The sequence below is a fragment of the Mobula birostris genome, chromosome 21 (genome assembly GCF_030028105.1).
Source record: "Mobula birostris isolate sMobBir1 chromosome 21, sMobBir1.hap1, whole genome shotgun sequence".
NCBI classification, from domain to species: Eukaryota; Metazoa; Chordata; class Chondrichthyes; order Myliobatiformes; family Myliobatidae; genus Mobula; species Mobula birostris.
In genome coordinates, this window is record NC_092390.1 from 51,056,048 (window position 1) to 51,072,725 (window position 16,678).

General features: G+C 39.8%; 1 protein-coding gene across 4 annotated transcripts in view; it reads left to right on the top strand.

Moving 5' to 3' along the window:
- Window positions 1-16,678, top strand: part of chst15 (carbohydrate (N-acetylgalactosamine 4-sulfate 6-O) sulfotransferase 15) — a 108,793-nt gene that overhangs the window by 56,056 nt on the left and 36,059 nt on the right. For all 4 annotated transcript variants that reach the window (XM_072239463.1, XM_072239464.1, XM_072239465.1 and 1 more), the window contains exons 2-3: window positions 8,879-9,577; window positions 14,258-14,597. In XM_072239463.1, coding sequence (XP_072095564.1) covers window positions 9,080-9,577; window positions 14,258-14,597 — 838 coding nt within the window. In that variant the 5' untranslated portion in view covers window positions 8,879-9,079. The remainder of the gene's footprint in view (window positions 1-8,878; window positions 9,578-14,257; window positions 14,598-16,678) is intronic.

Consider the following 16,678-nt stretch of genomic DNA (forward strand, 5'->3'; position numbering starts at 1 on the left):
TAATTTGCTACATGTGTTAAAATGACCATATTATGAGATTAGCGATAAGCCTTTTGGGCCTGGAATGTAAATATCCATCTCAATGTGCTGTGGTGCGTTTGGCACACTCTGTTAAATGCAAGGATTTTTTAAAATACTTTTTAATTTAAGACAGCATTGTGCCCTTAGACTTGCCCATATAATGCATCTGGGTGTGCTGCTAATTGTTGTTTATTCTGTAGTTGGAACAGAATTATTACCAACCTTGGAAGATAACGCTTTTGAACATATCGTTTTCCAAGAATGTGACTGCATTAGTTATTTCTTTAGATGAAAGTAGATCTCAAACTATCTGGAATCAATTTCTGTCCTTGTCATTTTTTTAAGTGAATTCAACTTGATGTTCTGCAAAGCCTTAATGAAAATACAGATCGCATTGTGCCTTGAATTTTGTTTTCTCTCTGTTATTTTAGTTTAAGCTAAGCATAAAAATCCCAAACCTGGACCCAGGATTTACTTCCAGAAGTTAAATTATGTTGCTGCATGTTTAAAACACAATGTACTCAATAAATATCATGGAAACTCTGTGCCAGGGGCATCTCCTTTCCCAGCACCTTCTGCTGTCAGGCATATGTTCAAATGGTTTCCTGGCTCCCAACAAATGTAATACCTTCAAGCTTAATGAGTAGCCAATCACGTGAAAAGAATGCTCATTAACAGGAGACCAGTAGGCAATTGGTACTTATTTATTTAATCTCTTGCATGATCTGATGACTTGAGCTTGACTCTCTTTTGCCTGATAAACTTGTCTTGAGTGTGTAGAGTACAGGATACGGTAGAAACTTGAGATTTGCCCCTCAACTTCATGCTAATTCACCATCAGAGCACAAATGGAAATAGCCTATGATCTTGTAAATTTAAGAACAACACATTTACTTGTGAGTCTTGAATCTTTGCAGTTACAGCGGGAAATAGTTTAACACTGTCATGGCACCAGTGACCCCGGTTCAGTTCCGCTGCTCTCTGAAAGGAGTTTCTACATTCTCCCTGTGATCATGTGGGTTTCCTCCAGGTGCTCTGGTTTCCTCCCACATTCCGAACGTGCGGGTTAGTAGGTTAATTGGTCACATGGGTGTAATTAGGTAGCGCATCGTGTACTTGTTGGGCGGAAACACCTATTACCGTGCTGAATCTCTAAATAAAATTATAAAACAAAATGAATTGCTGCAGTCCCACATGTAATGTTTGGTGAATTCATGGTGGATTTGAGCCATTGTACAAGGAGCTGAATATGTGCTGGGACATTTACATATGATTCAGATAGAAACCAAAATATGGATTTTTTTTAGATAAAAGATATATTGAAATATTAGTGACAGAGGAAATAATATGCGTGCCTAAAATTGGTTTCTTGGGCTGTAAAGGCAGTAGTGATGGTTTGGTGGACCACCAAAATCACAAGAAGAACATCTTAACTTTAGGTAAGCTTTTCAAAGCATCTTAGGGACAGATTAGTTCCAAAATAGCTGAAATTCATATCAGTTCAATCAGATTTGTCCTGATTGCGGTGGAGATGACGACAAGATAGTGCATCTGGCAAAGATGCACTGAATCAATAAACAAAATTCAGCAGTCAAAGTTGAGCTACTTACAAATTGCTTTGAGCATCATGCAGGTAATGTGTTGCTTGCATCATTAGCTGCCGTGCACAATCCAACTCTTCCCAGCCAAAAGAACAAAGGCAACATTTTCATTTGATGCTGGTAACGTGGAAACGAGTTTGCCGCGTGTACCCCTGTATGGGATTGCAGAATAACAATCAAAAGGAAAGACTTCCTAATGTGTTAAAACGTATTGGGTAAAAATATGAGTGGTCTGAGACAATTTTTAATGCCACACTAAATCAGAATCAGATTCACCATCTCTTAATATCCATGGGTCTTGTTTTACTTGCATTTAGAAAGCTGTCTGTATCATTTTGCTGTAAAAACATATGATTGAACAGGGGAAGTAAATACTTTCTTTGCATTTTTACTTCCTTGGCAGTAAATTCCACTACAGTATTTAGAGTTGCTTCTCCTGGAGTGAAGAATACTCACCATGTGTATATATTTGCTGTGTTATGAACTTGCAAACTTTATTTTGTTTTGATTTGTTGTGACTTTTGCCTTGCATGACATTTTTTTACATGACATTTGAAGTGGTTGAATGAGAGATCTCTGTCTATTTGTTTGTTTGCATTTATCTCTTCTCTTACACTTTGGTATAAATTTTAAATTAGGAACATAGAAATATAAACAGGTCCTCTGTCTCTTTGAGCAATTCCCTGCATTCAGCTCCGATGGGAATCATCAAATATTCTGGTTTAGAACTACTACAGCTGAAATCCAGTCAGAATCATGGGTACTTCAGTAAGATTTAGTTGTTTTAAGATGTTTAAAGCATCTATTGATACTCAAAATGATGGATCCTGGACTGTAGACTCAGGTTGCAAGTGCATTTTCCCTTTAAGAAAACGGACGCATGGAAGATGAGTCGATGTACATGTGTGATTGAAATACAGAGACCTGAGACCACCCCCCCTCCCCCCCCACCCACTATCTACTCTTGACTATCCTACTGGTGAATTCACAGTCAAGAAAATAAAATTGAAAGCGTCAGAGCAAGATTGTAGTACCCGAGGGACATCAGGGATTGTTGCACACTTTGCTTCATCGAAACATGGCTCACTGTTGCAATTTCGGATGCAGTGTTGCAGACCGATGACTTCACCATTCTCCACAAAGACAGGACAACTCAGTCTTTTAAAGGTAGACGAGCTGGAGTATGCTTTACGATTAACAGATGTGGTGGTTCGGTCTCAGTCCTGCTCACCTGACCTGGAACATCTAGTGGTCAAGTGTTATCCATTTTATTTGCCAAGGATGTTTCCCACCATCAAACAGGTAGTGGTGTATATTCCACCTGTGGCCAAAGTCAGGCAGGTATTGGACCAGCTGAGCACTGTGATTAGCAGTTATGAAACAGCCTTCCCTATTATTGTGGGGGATTTCAACCAGGCCAGCTTGAAGAAGTCTGAACAATTACTAACAACATATCACCTGTGGAAGTAGAGAGCAAACACACTTGACCACTGTTATACTGCCAAGAATGCTTACCATGCCCACACTTTGGGAAGTCCAATCTACTGGCTATATTTGTACTCTCGGTGTATAGGCAACGACTAAAGACTGTAGCACTACTGGTGAGGGCCAAGAATGTATGGTCAAATGAGGCGGAGGAGCACTTACGAGACTGCTTTGAGTCAGTGGACTGGACAATATTCAGGGATTCACCTTCAAATTTGAATGAATATGCCACAGTTGTCACTGTCAAGTGGTGTCACAGCAATGACCTTGCACTCAACATCAGTAAGACCAAGGGATTGATTGTGGACTTCAGGAAAGTGAAGTTGAGAGAACACACACCAGTCCTCATTGAGGGATCAGCAGTGGAAAGTGTGAGCATTTTTAAGTTCCTGGGTGGCAATGTCTTTGAGGATCTCTCCTGGGCCCATCATATTGATAAAATGACAAAGAAGGCACAACAGCAGTTATATTTCATTAGGATTTTGAGGAAACTTGACACGTCAGCAAAGACTCATGCAACCTTTTACAGATGTACTGTGGGGAGCATTCTAACTGGTTGCATTACCATCTGGTATGGAGGGGCCACTGCACAGGGTAGGAGAAAGTTGTAGAAAGTTGTAAACTCAACCAGCTCAATCATGGGCACTAGCCTCCCCAGCACCGAGGACACCTCCAAAAGGCAATGCCTCAAACATATGGCATCCATCAGTAAGGATCCCCATCACCCAGGACATGTCCTCTTTCCTGCAATCAAGGAGGAGGTACAGGAGCCTGAAGAGACACAATAGATAATGAACTCACGAATAGTACTGACTATTTTTCTCTCTTTCTGCAGTAGTTAATTAATTTAATTTTGTAATATATACATTTTATTGTAATTTATAGCTTTTCATTATTATTGCATTGTACTACTGCTGCAAAACAACAAATTTTATGACATATCCCAGCGATAATAAACCTGATTCTGATTCCTTTAGGTCTAAACAATTATCAACTTTCTTAAAGACATTCAGTGATTTAGCCTCTGTAGCACATTGTGGTAGAACATTCCACAGGTTCATTACCTTCACAGTGGAGAAATTTCTGCTCATCTCAGTCTCCTCATCCTGTAAGTTTGACCTCTCGTCCACAAATACCAGCCCATTGAGGCATCTTTGCCACATCCACAAGGTCCAGCCCTGTTAGAATTTTGTTTCAATTAAGTATTAATGAATCCAAAGCCAGTTGACAATCTCCCTTCATATATCAGTCCTCGCACCCAGGAATCAGAGACACTTTGCCACACTCCTTCTGTGGGAAGGCTATCCTTCCTTAGATGAGAATTGGGTTGCTTGTCCACAAGGATAGCTAATTCAAGATGCAATTTGTGGGTAACAGATTTAAATTTAAATAAAACTATTAGATTTCCTGCATTATTGCCCACTATAACTGGTGGTCTGGGGCATACTGATTTTTCATTAAAGGCACTGAGATCACTGATGGTCCTTGAGATAATTAGAGGTCATTTTGAGATCTGCCCTTCTCCCTCTTTCTCTCAGTCAAGGCTTATCCTCCCACAAAACAAGCTTTTAATGTACATAACATTTTCTCCTCTGACTCACTGAGGGAACTGTAAACACCTTTTGTCAACTAGTGGGTGAGTCAATAGAGCATAGAGTCAGAGCATTTGGAATCAATGGTGAAACTCAGCAATGACATAAAATAACCCAACCATAATGTCTCCACTTTCTTAATTGGATTCAGTAAACAATACCAGTCTTCTGATTTGCTCCCTGAATAGCAATTAACTTCTGAATAAGCTCCAGTCAATATTTGCTTAACTTCAGTTCAATGTAGGCCTGTACTTCAGGAACTCAATGACACACTTTGCCAATTGTACACATAGTAAGTGTTACAAGGCTCTTGTCCTCTTGAAGCAAAAACTTATTGACTCAGTTAAAATGGTGGCATCTGAAATCCTGTAATATTAATTTTAAACAAGTGCACTAAATGTAAAATACTGAGATGCTGCAAGTCTGTGCAAACCACTACACCATGATGCAATCTCTTTTTAAATGGTCCAGGCTAAATATATACTTTTATAGATCATTAATGCTAGCATGCTGATTCAACTGCGTCTCCAACCTTTGCCAAATCTCATAATGATCTATTATACTAAACGTTTCTCGTTTTACAGCTACTGGTTTGACTGCTGAGCATTTCCAGGACTTTCTCTAACTTTAGTCTTTTAGATTCCTGTTACACTTGAACTGTAGCACACCACTACAAGTTCGTGTACAATTTGTAAGTTTGGAAGAAGCTGGCTGCCCAGCAATGGTAACCCCAAGGCTGTAGGACAACTCTCTAGCATAGTGGTTAGCGCAACGCTTTACAGTACCAGCGACCCGGGTTCACTGTCTGGAAAGAGTTTGTACGTCCTCTCCGTGACCATATGGGTTTCCTCCCACAGTCAAAAGACGTACTGGTTGGTAGGTTAGTTGGCCATTGTAAATTGTCCTGTGATTAGACTAGGATTAAATCAATTATTGCAGGGTGGTGTGGCTTGATGAACCAGATGGGCTTATTCCACACTGCATTTCAACAAATAAATAAGTCAGTCAATAAACCTGCCGTTTCTTTATTTGCAGTGGATGATATTTGCATGACTGTATGTGATGTCATGGTGTAAAAATGTAAAAAGGATGCCCTGCCATGGAATCAGAATTAGAATCTGAATCAGGTTTAGGATCACTGATATTTGTCATGAAAGTTATTGATTTGTGAAAGCAATACAATGCAAAAGATAAAAAATATTCTGGGTTACAATAAGAACTGTGAAAATAAATAAATAGTGCAAGAAGAGAGCAGAATAGTGAGGTAATGTCGATGGGTTCATGGACTGTTCAGAAACTTGATGGTGGAGGGTAAGAGGCAGTTCCTACAACATTGAGTGCACATCTTCGGGCTTCTGTAGCTCCTCCCAGATGAAAGGAGGGCATGTCTAGGACGGTGAGGATCCCTCATGATGGATGCCACCGTTTTGAGGTATTGCCTTTTGAAGATGTCCTCGATGGTGAGAAGGTTAGGTCAGACCTTTTTCCAATCCTGCGCATTGGTTTCTCCTTACCAGACAGTGATGCAACCAGTGAGAATGTTCGCCATGGTACGTCTGTAGAAATTTGCTTGAGTCTTTGGTGATATATCAGATCTCCTCAAATTCCTAATGAAATATAACTGCTGACAAGCCTTCTTCCCAGGCACATCAATATTTTGGGCCCAGGATAGATCTTCAAAGATGTTGACACCCAGGAAATTGAAACTGCTCACTCCTGATCTGTGGATGAGGACTGGTGTGTGTTCCTTCAACTTCCCCTTCCTGAAGCCCACAATCAAATCTTTGGTCTTACTGGCATTGTACAAGGTTGTTGGAGATACCACTCAACCAGCCAGTCTATCTCACTCCTGTATACCTCTTCATCTGCCAACGGCTGTGACATTGAGGAACTTATAGATGGTATCTGAGCTGTGCCTAGCCACACAACTGAACACAGTGCTTGACCAAAACCTCACTTAATTTCCCTACCCGAGTTTCCTCCTCACAACCTGCAATCCCAGTCTCCCTCACCTTGCTCCATTTGGTCCTCCAGTTGACCTTCCTATTGACCTTCTGAACACCCGATGTTTGTGCTAGAATGCCAGAAGAAGCTTTTTTAGTCACCTTTGCTCTCCTGATCCTTGATTCCACCCCATCCAGCTTTTGTCTGGGTCCCTGATGGAGCATGTCTCCGTATGAAAAAGTGCAGCCTATTTCTTCAGCAGCTACTGATGCTAACAGGAGCAGGTCCTTAGCCAAAAGCGTCTGTAGCTTGCTGTATAATGGCTACATCACACATTTATCAAGGCTCACTACAGTGCCTAAGTAGTTATGTTTCTTCACTCAATGCCTACTTGATCAGGTACCTCTTGTATCTGATAAATGATGTGATAATCGATAATACATTTGTGGTCATCTGTTTGTAGCCCACCCACTTCATGCTTCGGCAGAGATCCTGTTCTCCTCACCACTGTTGTAACATGTGGTTTTTTTGAGTTACTGTCACTTTCCTGTGAGCTTGAAGCAGTCTGACCTCTCTGATTACCAAAGTGTTTTCACTCACAGACCTGCTGCTCACTGGATGGTTTTTGCTTTACATTAGTGGCAGTCCTTCAGATTCAAAGAAGACACGTGAAACCTGTGCATGATGGAGTTTTAAGTGGAACAGCCGTTGCACAGGGGCGATCCCACTCTCTTGGCAGAAGCGACCTTGATCCAGTGGCACGGACAACCGTTACGACTGGAGACCTCTCCTGCTGAAGTGGATGACCAGGACATCTACGTGTCTCGTCGTGCTCTTAGCACTCCACAGTGCCTGCTGGGACTGCCTTCTTGACCGTTGGACCATTAAGCGGTCTCCTCCGCTCAATCTGCCAGGGCCAGACTTCACACACTGGGATAGACAGATCCCCTACCTTACCAAGGGTTGAAGTTCCGTTGGCTACCCTCACCTGGTTTGGCCCGTCTGCCGAGACGGTTTACTGGGGTGTGGCCACTTGCGCGTGTTACAGCTACTTGGAGCCACAGGTGAGAGCTGAACGCCAGGTGGGGACCAAAGGTGGACGAGCTGCCCTGAAAAAGGGCACGGCAGGCCCTCCCACCAGAGGTGCTACCCCTTCCTAGACACCCCATACACCCCATTACATACCATTGCTTTACATACCATTCTCTGTAAACCCCAGGGACTGTAGTGCGTGAAAATCCCAGTAGATCAGCAGCTTCTGTGATACTCAAATCACCCTGTCTGGCATCAACGATCATTCCACAGTCCAAGTCACTTAGATCACATTTCGTTCCCATTCTGATGTTTGCTCTTTACAATAACGGAATCTCTTGAGCATGTCTGTGTGTTTTTATGCATTGAGTTGTTGGCAAATGATTGGATGATTAGATATTTGTATTATCATACCTAATGAAATAGTCATTGAGTGTATTTTCATTAAACTTCCATGTATCCTCTGATATTTTTACAAGAATCAGCATGTGTTATTCTGTGTGGGGGGGGGAATAAAACTAATTCAGTGCTATTAACATAGAAGCTAAATGTATCTTAAATTTTGTATTTAAATGTATCAGCAAAAACTGTCCTCTGCAATATACAAGCAACACACATCAAAGTTGCTGGTGAATGCAGCAGGCCAGGCAGCATCTCTAGGAAGAGGTGCAGTCGACGTTTCAGGCCTGCTGTGTTCACCAGCAACTTTTATGTGTGTTGCTTGAATTTCCAGCATCTGCAGAATTCCTGTTGTTTGCGTTTTTAAATTCTCTGCAATATACAGATTTTTTTTCAAATAGGAGGCAACAAAGAAAACATGATTACAGGTTCTTGTCTATCGTGGCAGTTATAATTTTTAATAAAAGACAGTCAAATAATGTGACAAAAATATAACCTTCTTTGGCACAGGTAAATATCCTCCATGTGATGGTTAATATGTAAATTGATATTGTATATTTTTATAGAAATTATATTGGTAATTGCCAGCTGAAACGAAATGCCAGAGCATTGTTGAATGCCTTTAGCATTAATCTTGGCATAATTAATACAGTGAATACTTTCTGGTATAATTTTTTGGTGCTGAGAGGTATTGCTGTGAACAACACCACTGGATGGGTGTGTGAAACAGCTCATCAGGGCAAGCAGAGTGGATGTATAGGATGCTATTTTATATTAACTCCTGGTTTTCTCTTTATTCTACAGGTAGATTTTAAAGATTGATTATCTCCACTGCCTGACGTCAGGAAGGGTGTTCAAATGGCTTAGGAAAAAGGTTGTGCCAAGCTACATTTTAACTGAGGCCATTTCAATGGTAGGATGCCAAAATTAAACAGCCAAGGACCTCAACTGGAGATGTAGTTATCTACTAGCCCGATACCATGAACCTATGCTTGGCCATGTAAAATGCAGTCAAGGCCCAGTTGTACAGAAAATAAGTTTGCTTCATTTACTTTTAACAAAAACTTTCAGAAACCACCTCGACTATTTTATGAAGCTGAGCAGCAACCAATGAATTTGCTTGCAACACTGGAGGTCAAAGCAGAACGCAGGTTTAAATGGAGTGGATATCTTTTTGCGTGGAAAGCAAAACTGGGCACCCTGTTTTTGGGTGTAATAATACTATGCCTAGTAATGGCATCTTATATTTTAACCAGAAACCAACAGAGACTACTGCTCACTCCATCGCCATTCCAATACAGTACCAGCACAAATAGTAACTTCCTAGAACTGGACTCGACAGAGTTTGAGGATGACACCGATGACCTTTCCTCACCACTAAATTGGATTGGAAGTACTAATTATTTAAAATCTGAACTCATTATTAAAACCCGCAATTTCAAACTTCAACTCACGCCAAGAAGACTGCCAGAGTGGGATGATCTTATCAAAGAAGAAGCACATGTAAGTTGGAATTTAATTTTTTTATATATAAAATCACTGTTTACCAATAAAACGTCAACATGCATTACGTGACTATTTCTGCAACCTTTAGATTTTTAACATTTAAAGTATAGAGAGTGCAACAATTTTAATGACCCCGTTTAGGTGATTTAAGAATCTAGCTCAGGGCTGTGATCTGACTGATACCATATATGCCACGTTTACAAGTTGGACCATGTAGCAAACTAGTTGGAAACTGAATAGAATTTTACTTAGCAATAAACATTATTTGCTCCAGACATTGAAATAACGTATTCACTGCTGTGTCAACCACTGCCATTAGATCCTGAAGCCAGATATATTCTCAGTATGTCAAATTTCATGACGTGCTGAATGTCCCCATTCATTGGTGCTGAAAAAGATTTAATTGGTAATGATTATCGCTTTCCCATTTTGCACAGTTTGAAATTGGAGCATTACATTTTGAGTATTAATACAATAGTTAGTTAGCTACCTTGATGTTCAGTGATGTGTGGTATAAAACAAGATTCCAACTTTAATATTTGATGTCTCGCAGTATTAGTTAACCTTGCCCAGCTGCAGATTTAGGATTTTACAGTGTTTTGAAAGGATACAAAAACTGTATAATGTTCGCAATTTACATAACTACTTGAAATAAGACCTCTGGATTTGTGATTCCAAATACACACACTTAAATGTTCTGAAATCAAGATGCATATAAGTAAATTATAGCACCTTTCAAAAATAAACAAAACTTCAATACATGTGCTCTTCTGGCCAATGTCATCTACTACACAGTTGCATGACATCCACTGGAGTATTCGTTCACTCTAAGTTGCACTTATTGCTGTACTCTTAAGTAAGAATGTACAAAATTGGAAAATGAGCCATCTCTGGTATTTGGTATCTGTTAACTACAGATTGATCATATGACATGGGAACAGAATAAGGCCATTCAATCCATCAAGTCTGCACTGCCATTCAATCATGACTTTTTTCCCCCAATGTTCAAAGGTTCAAAGGTTCATTTATTATCAAAGTATGTATGCAGTATATAACCCTGAGACCCTTCTTCTCCAGATAGCCATGAAAGAAAGAAAACCATGAACATCAGTTCAAAGAGAAACAGCAAACCCACCACCATGCACAGAAAAGAAGAGCAACACTATCATCAACCCTCCCTCCCCCGTAAGAAATGCAACAAGAACATCACCCACTACCCCCACTCACCCCCGCACAAAAACAATGAGAAAGAACGGGCAACAACACAGAATACAAAAACCATAAGATTTAAAAAATCCAGAGTGCATAGTCCAACTGCATAAAAGCAGAACGGCAGCAACATACTGCAACATCACTGAAAGAGAGACACTGCTTGAATGCAGGGGGTACCTTCTGGGCACAGTGATAGGCCACATAGGCTCCTCATCCAGCAGGCAGGTAGTCGGTGTTAAACCCTCGCTTCCTTTCTGCATTTGCCTCAATGTTTCAATCTTCCCCAATGCTTTGAGTGGCAAATAATGGAAGCTTTAATCAATGAAATGGAGTCAAACATCAGCACGTGCCTCACAGTCGTGTAGTTTCTTCTCCTCGAGGGTGTTTGAACCTGAGCTTGCGCTCACTTCCCAGAATCTTCTTGGAGATAACAAAGTGCTGGGTTTCTCAGTTGATCTGCAAAATGTAAATCACAGGCTCTAACAGTTCCAGAAACACATTCAAGATGAAAAACAGACGTAAAAAAACACCATTATCTTCCGTTCACCCAATGGTCTTTAACTTACTTCAATTTTGAATTTGATAGAACTAAATGCATTTTGAACCAGAAATATGCAAAATGCATATTGATTCTCACATCAGTCCATGAAGAACATCCTAAAATACTAAGCATGTACTATTTTTTATTTTTGTATACAGTCCATTAGTGATCTGTTTAAAAAGTCATTACAATGGGCCTGCTCTCAATGTCCAGAGACAGAAGGAACCTGTACCCAATCTAGCTCATGCCTCAGTAGAACATCTGAATGCATATGGCTTCATGTATCAGAGTTTCAGACAATGTTTGTCTCAGCTGATGTGTCTCAGGGAACAGCACACAGCAAACAGTCTCATGTGTACACATACTGCTTGAACCTTAACAATGACCATGGACCTTCTTGACTGACACACACACCTAAAGGAGGTGCATGATCTGACTTGAGACCTTAATGCAGTGAGGCTGATGCTCTATTTGTGCATGAAGGTTTTGATGGGAAGGCCCTTCTCATTCTAAGCCAATCTAGGTCCAGGAGATTGTTAAAGAGTTGCGGCTATGAGGCATTCTGCATCCAACCGGATCCTCTGTCTTCTTTTCCTGCGTGGCCTTCAGGACATTCGGTCAACATCAGGACAAACGACCAGTTTTACCTGTGCAATATTGTTTAATGGAGTATTGTTGACAGTAGATTGCTCTTCAGCTATGTCCTTGAGGTCTTTTAAATCTGTAACCAAAACAAGCAAATACAGTTACTAGATTTGAAATGCAAATATTTTGACCTGTAAGTAAAAGCTTTGCCACTATAATGTGATTGAATTGTTAACATTAACCATTATGAAATGCTTTGAGCGGCTGGTCATAGAGCACATTAAAGCCTTTCTCCTGGCTACATTGGACCCTTTCCAGTTCACTTATTGCTCAAGTCGAATCACTGACAATGCAATAGCCTCTGCCCTACACTCTGCCCTGTCCCACCTGGAAAACAGGGTTTCATATACCACACTACTGTTTCGTAGACCTTATTTCAGCATTCAACACCACCATACCCCAGAAACTGATGGGGAAACTGCCCTTGCTGGGTCTCAGCACCTCCCTCTGCAACTGGATACTGGACTGCTTAACAGTGAGCCCACAGTCAGTCCATGCAGGCAGCAATGTCTCTTGTTCCATTATGCTGAGCATTGGCGCTCTCCAGGGCTGTGTGCTCAGCCCACTGCTGATGCATGACTGTGTTGCAGGACCCAGCTCAAACCTTGTCATCAGGTTTGCAGATGACACAACAGTGGTTATCTTTATCAAAAATGATGATGTGACGGAGAATAGAGAGGAAGTGGAGCAACTGGTGGTTTGCTGAGAGAAGAACAACCTAAGCCTGAACGTAGAGAAGACCAAGGAAATCATTGCAGACTTCAGGAAGGTGCAGATGAACCCCATCCCCTCCACGAATATATGGCCGCTCCATAGAGAGAGTTAACTGCACCAAGTTCCTGGGAGTTCACGTCATGGATGACCTCACCTGGTCTCTTAATATCACCTCCCTGAACAAGAAGGCACATCAGTTCCTCCACTTTCTAAGAAGGCCTTTCACCCCTGCCCCCCCCCCCCCCAATATTAATTGTGTTTCAGTGGAGCACCATTGAGAGCATCCTGACAATTACACCTCCATCTGGTCTGGGAGCAGTTGAGCATCGGACCAGAAGTCACTACAAAGAACTGTGAGAACAGCTGAGAGGATCATAGGGGTCTCCCTACCATCCATCGGGGACGTTTATCAGCAGCGCTGCATACACTGGGCTCTTAGTCTTATTAGGGATCCCAGCCATCTATCCAGCATCCTCTTGGACTTGGCAGGAGGCTATGATGCATAAAAACAAGAACGGTTAGAATGAGAAACAGTCTCTTCCCTCAGGCCATTAGGCTTCCGAACTCCCTGTGGCATCATATTCGAAGTGTCACTGCTTAATCTGTTCTGTACCTTACAATATTTAATATTAATGCAGTTTTTCAATTTGTTATTTATGTGTAATTCATCTGTAGATTTTATCCTTACCTTCATAAGTTATGTGCTATGTGTGTTGTATGCTTTACACCCTGCTTTGAAGAAACATTGTCTTGTTTCTACATACATTATATGGTTATCCATGTATGTAGTTAAATGACAATAAACTTGACTTGACATGTTTAGCCTTCAGATCAGCATACTAAGCTGTTTTGATTGTGTAACAGTGTAAAAGAGATCAAAATAAAGATAGCATTTAATATCTCCCATTTAAAAAAAATTAGTATTCAAATCTAGTAATAATTGGGCTGTTTATTTTGCTATTTCCTATTTTGTACTTTTGTGCAAACTTCAAAATAGTCTTTGATGTGTTTCCTTACATCTATAGTAAAGAGTTTAACTATAACAAGATAATGTTCCCATGGAACTTGGTTAACTTTTGAGTAGATTGTTCCTTGATGATAGATGTGTTTGTCGAAATATTAAAATTTTAGAAATTCTAATATGGTGCAGGTGCCCCAGTGCTATTCACTAAAGAAAATAACCCATTTGAATTCTCCCTGCAGGGTTTGTGCTCCAATACTTTGCCTGAGACCTTCTGCTTCTGCAGTTCCGTCAATGTGAATTTAAAAGACACAAGTTTTTAAAATAGACTGAAAGAACAAAATTATATTCTTAATAGCTTGTTTGAAGGTGCAAAGATCATACTGACCCAGTAATGTATATTACCCAAGATTTTTTCTTATAAATATTTAGCAAGCTTTGAATATAGCCATCTGTACTTTCAGGTGTTATCTCAGACGATCATTGCAACAGCTCTGAAAATAAAATTGTGTGGTTAAATATTTAGCAGCGTGAGGTCAATACGATTTAAGGCAAGTACTGAAGTATTGATTTCTTTCAATATTTTGCTATGTTCACATTACAGATATTTTCAGTTATTCCAAGGAGGTTTCTTCAGAATGTAAAGAATCATTGTTGGTACATGAAATATACGGGAACTGCATCAACAGACCCCTACAAGAATAATGCATATTTTTTGCACACAAAGCATTTCCAAATGATATTTGATTACCTGAGAAAGGTCATTTGGAAACATTTGCAACACCACGATGGTGAACATTATCGCCTCCGCTGTCTTCCATATTTCTACATAATCGGACAGCCAAAGTGTGGGACTACTGATCTGTATAACAGACTTAGACTGCATCCTGAAGTGAGCTTTTCCATTGTCAAAGAGCCTCACTGGTGGACAAGAAAAAGGTTTGGTAAGTAGTGAAATTGTTTATGTGATTTTGCAGAGGTAAGATTTGCTATTACTAAACCTGCATTACCATTTCGATAACACGAGGAAATCTGCAGACGCTGGAATTTCAAGCAACACACATAAAAGTTGCTGGTGAGCGCAGCAGCAGTCCTGACGAAGGGTCTCGGCCTGAAACGTCGACTGTACCTCTTTCTGTAGATGCTGCCTGGCCTGCTGCGTTCACCAGCAACTTTTACGTGCGTTACCATTTCAATTACTGGACCCAATAAACCACCCCATCCTTCCTTTGTGAATGAAAGGGGAAAAAAGCATTAAGATAGTTTTTTAAAAAACTTAATAAAGGGCAAAATATGATCAGTGTTGTTCATATGGTGCAGTGGTGAAAAATGAGAAATAATAATACATGTATTTAGATCTATAAAAAAATCACAGTAACATTATTCGCACTGATGGAGAAAATTTACTGAAAAGTGTTAATGTACAAATAGATAAGTATTAATAGTTTTTCAATTTGATTTTGGTGAGAAATGTATAATCATTATCTTCACTTAGAATATAAGGGAATGTCTCAAGGTGGAGATAGACAAACCACTAAAACTGGAACTGTAGATCAGCACCAGAGTATTCAACAGCAAGGAATGAGTGAGACATATTTCCAGTGGTAAATGATTCAACAATTATTAAATTGGGGAAGATTTGTTTTGGAGTCTGGCCCGGTTTTTCTCAGAGTCCCATGCACAAATCTAGTCTCAATATGATGATGGGAGTGTAAAAATAGGAACAAGTGCTGGAAAAGAAGATTTCTTAAGGATGCTTCTGAAACTGGGCGACTGCTGCTACTTGGGGCCTTTCGACAGGCATTTCCTTCTCAGAGAAGAGATTTGATTTTGAAATGTATGAATGGATTGTCAAGGATAGACGTGTAAAACTTGATTCTATGTGAAACAAAAATTATGGGTTATAAATATAAGGATATAATGCTGCTTTACAGTTCAACTATAACTACCACAAAAGAATAGAGAATTTTGGGTGAAATTTGCATTTACCACACCTCATGTTCTGTTATATTAGCAATGATCCTAAAATCATTATGCAAGGCACACTCTTAAAGGAATTTATCACTGTTGGGAGTTTTCAATAATTGTACTTATTTTCAGGCCTTCAGGAAAGGTTCGGGAATTACGCCAGGCACAATGCACTAAAATGTGTATTTTGAAAGATTTTAAGTACTTGTTTCCTGTTATAATTTACTAGGAAACTGATTTATCAGTGATTTAAAATTGGACTTTAGCAGATGGTGGAATAATAATAAACAGAAATCATTATTTTGTATTTTTGTTGCTTTAATTAAGTCACTGATTTAACATATTTTAAATATAAAGAGTACAAAGTTCAAAAGAAAATTTGCATTGGGTGAAATGGAATAGTTTATACAGTTTTGAATTTAATGGGTGTTAAGAATTTGAACAAAATCTACAGCGATCGCTTACTGACTAGCAGAAGGAATGGAATAATGCCAGTGTTGGCCCTGTTACAAGTTGGTTATCACTATGGCAACTCATGGTATTAAGTGGCCAGGCCAAATCAAGCTTTCACTCACCAATTTTGCAGATGATGGTGAACTCAACAAGTGTATGGACTATCAGGTTTTTGGTCATTTAAAGGTCTGGAATAAAGGACAGGAGGTGGGGAAAGGGTATGGAGGAGCAATTGCACAGCTTGGCATGATCTAAGTATTTAGCATTTTGCCTTATTACAGATTACAACCCAGTCGTTATTCTATATTTATATTTTAAATATGAGTGCACGAGTTGTGGGATATTATATTTCATGGTCTCTAATTTGTGTAATTTAGTCATCTGCTGGGACTAGAAAGACTTTCCTGTCATTCCCACAGTTACTGCAGCAATGGCATTCAGTTATCCCCTAAAAGAAAGACATTAATAATTGTCACAAATGTTTATTTAAATTTCTGGCTCTGAGTTTACAAGCAATAATTCCTATAAATTATTTCTGAGATTATAATGCTATGCTTGTGATGGTAAAATAAATATGCTGCATACCTCCTATTCCATGTCAGAA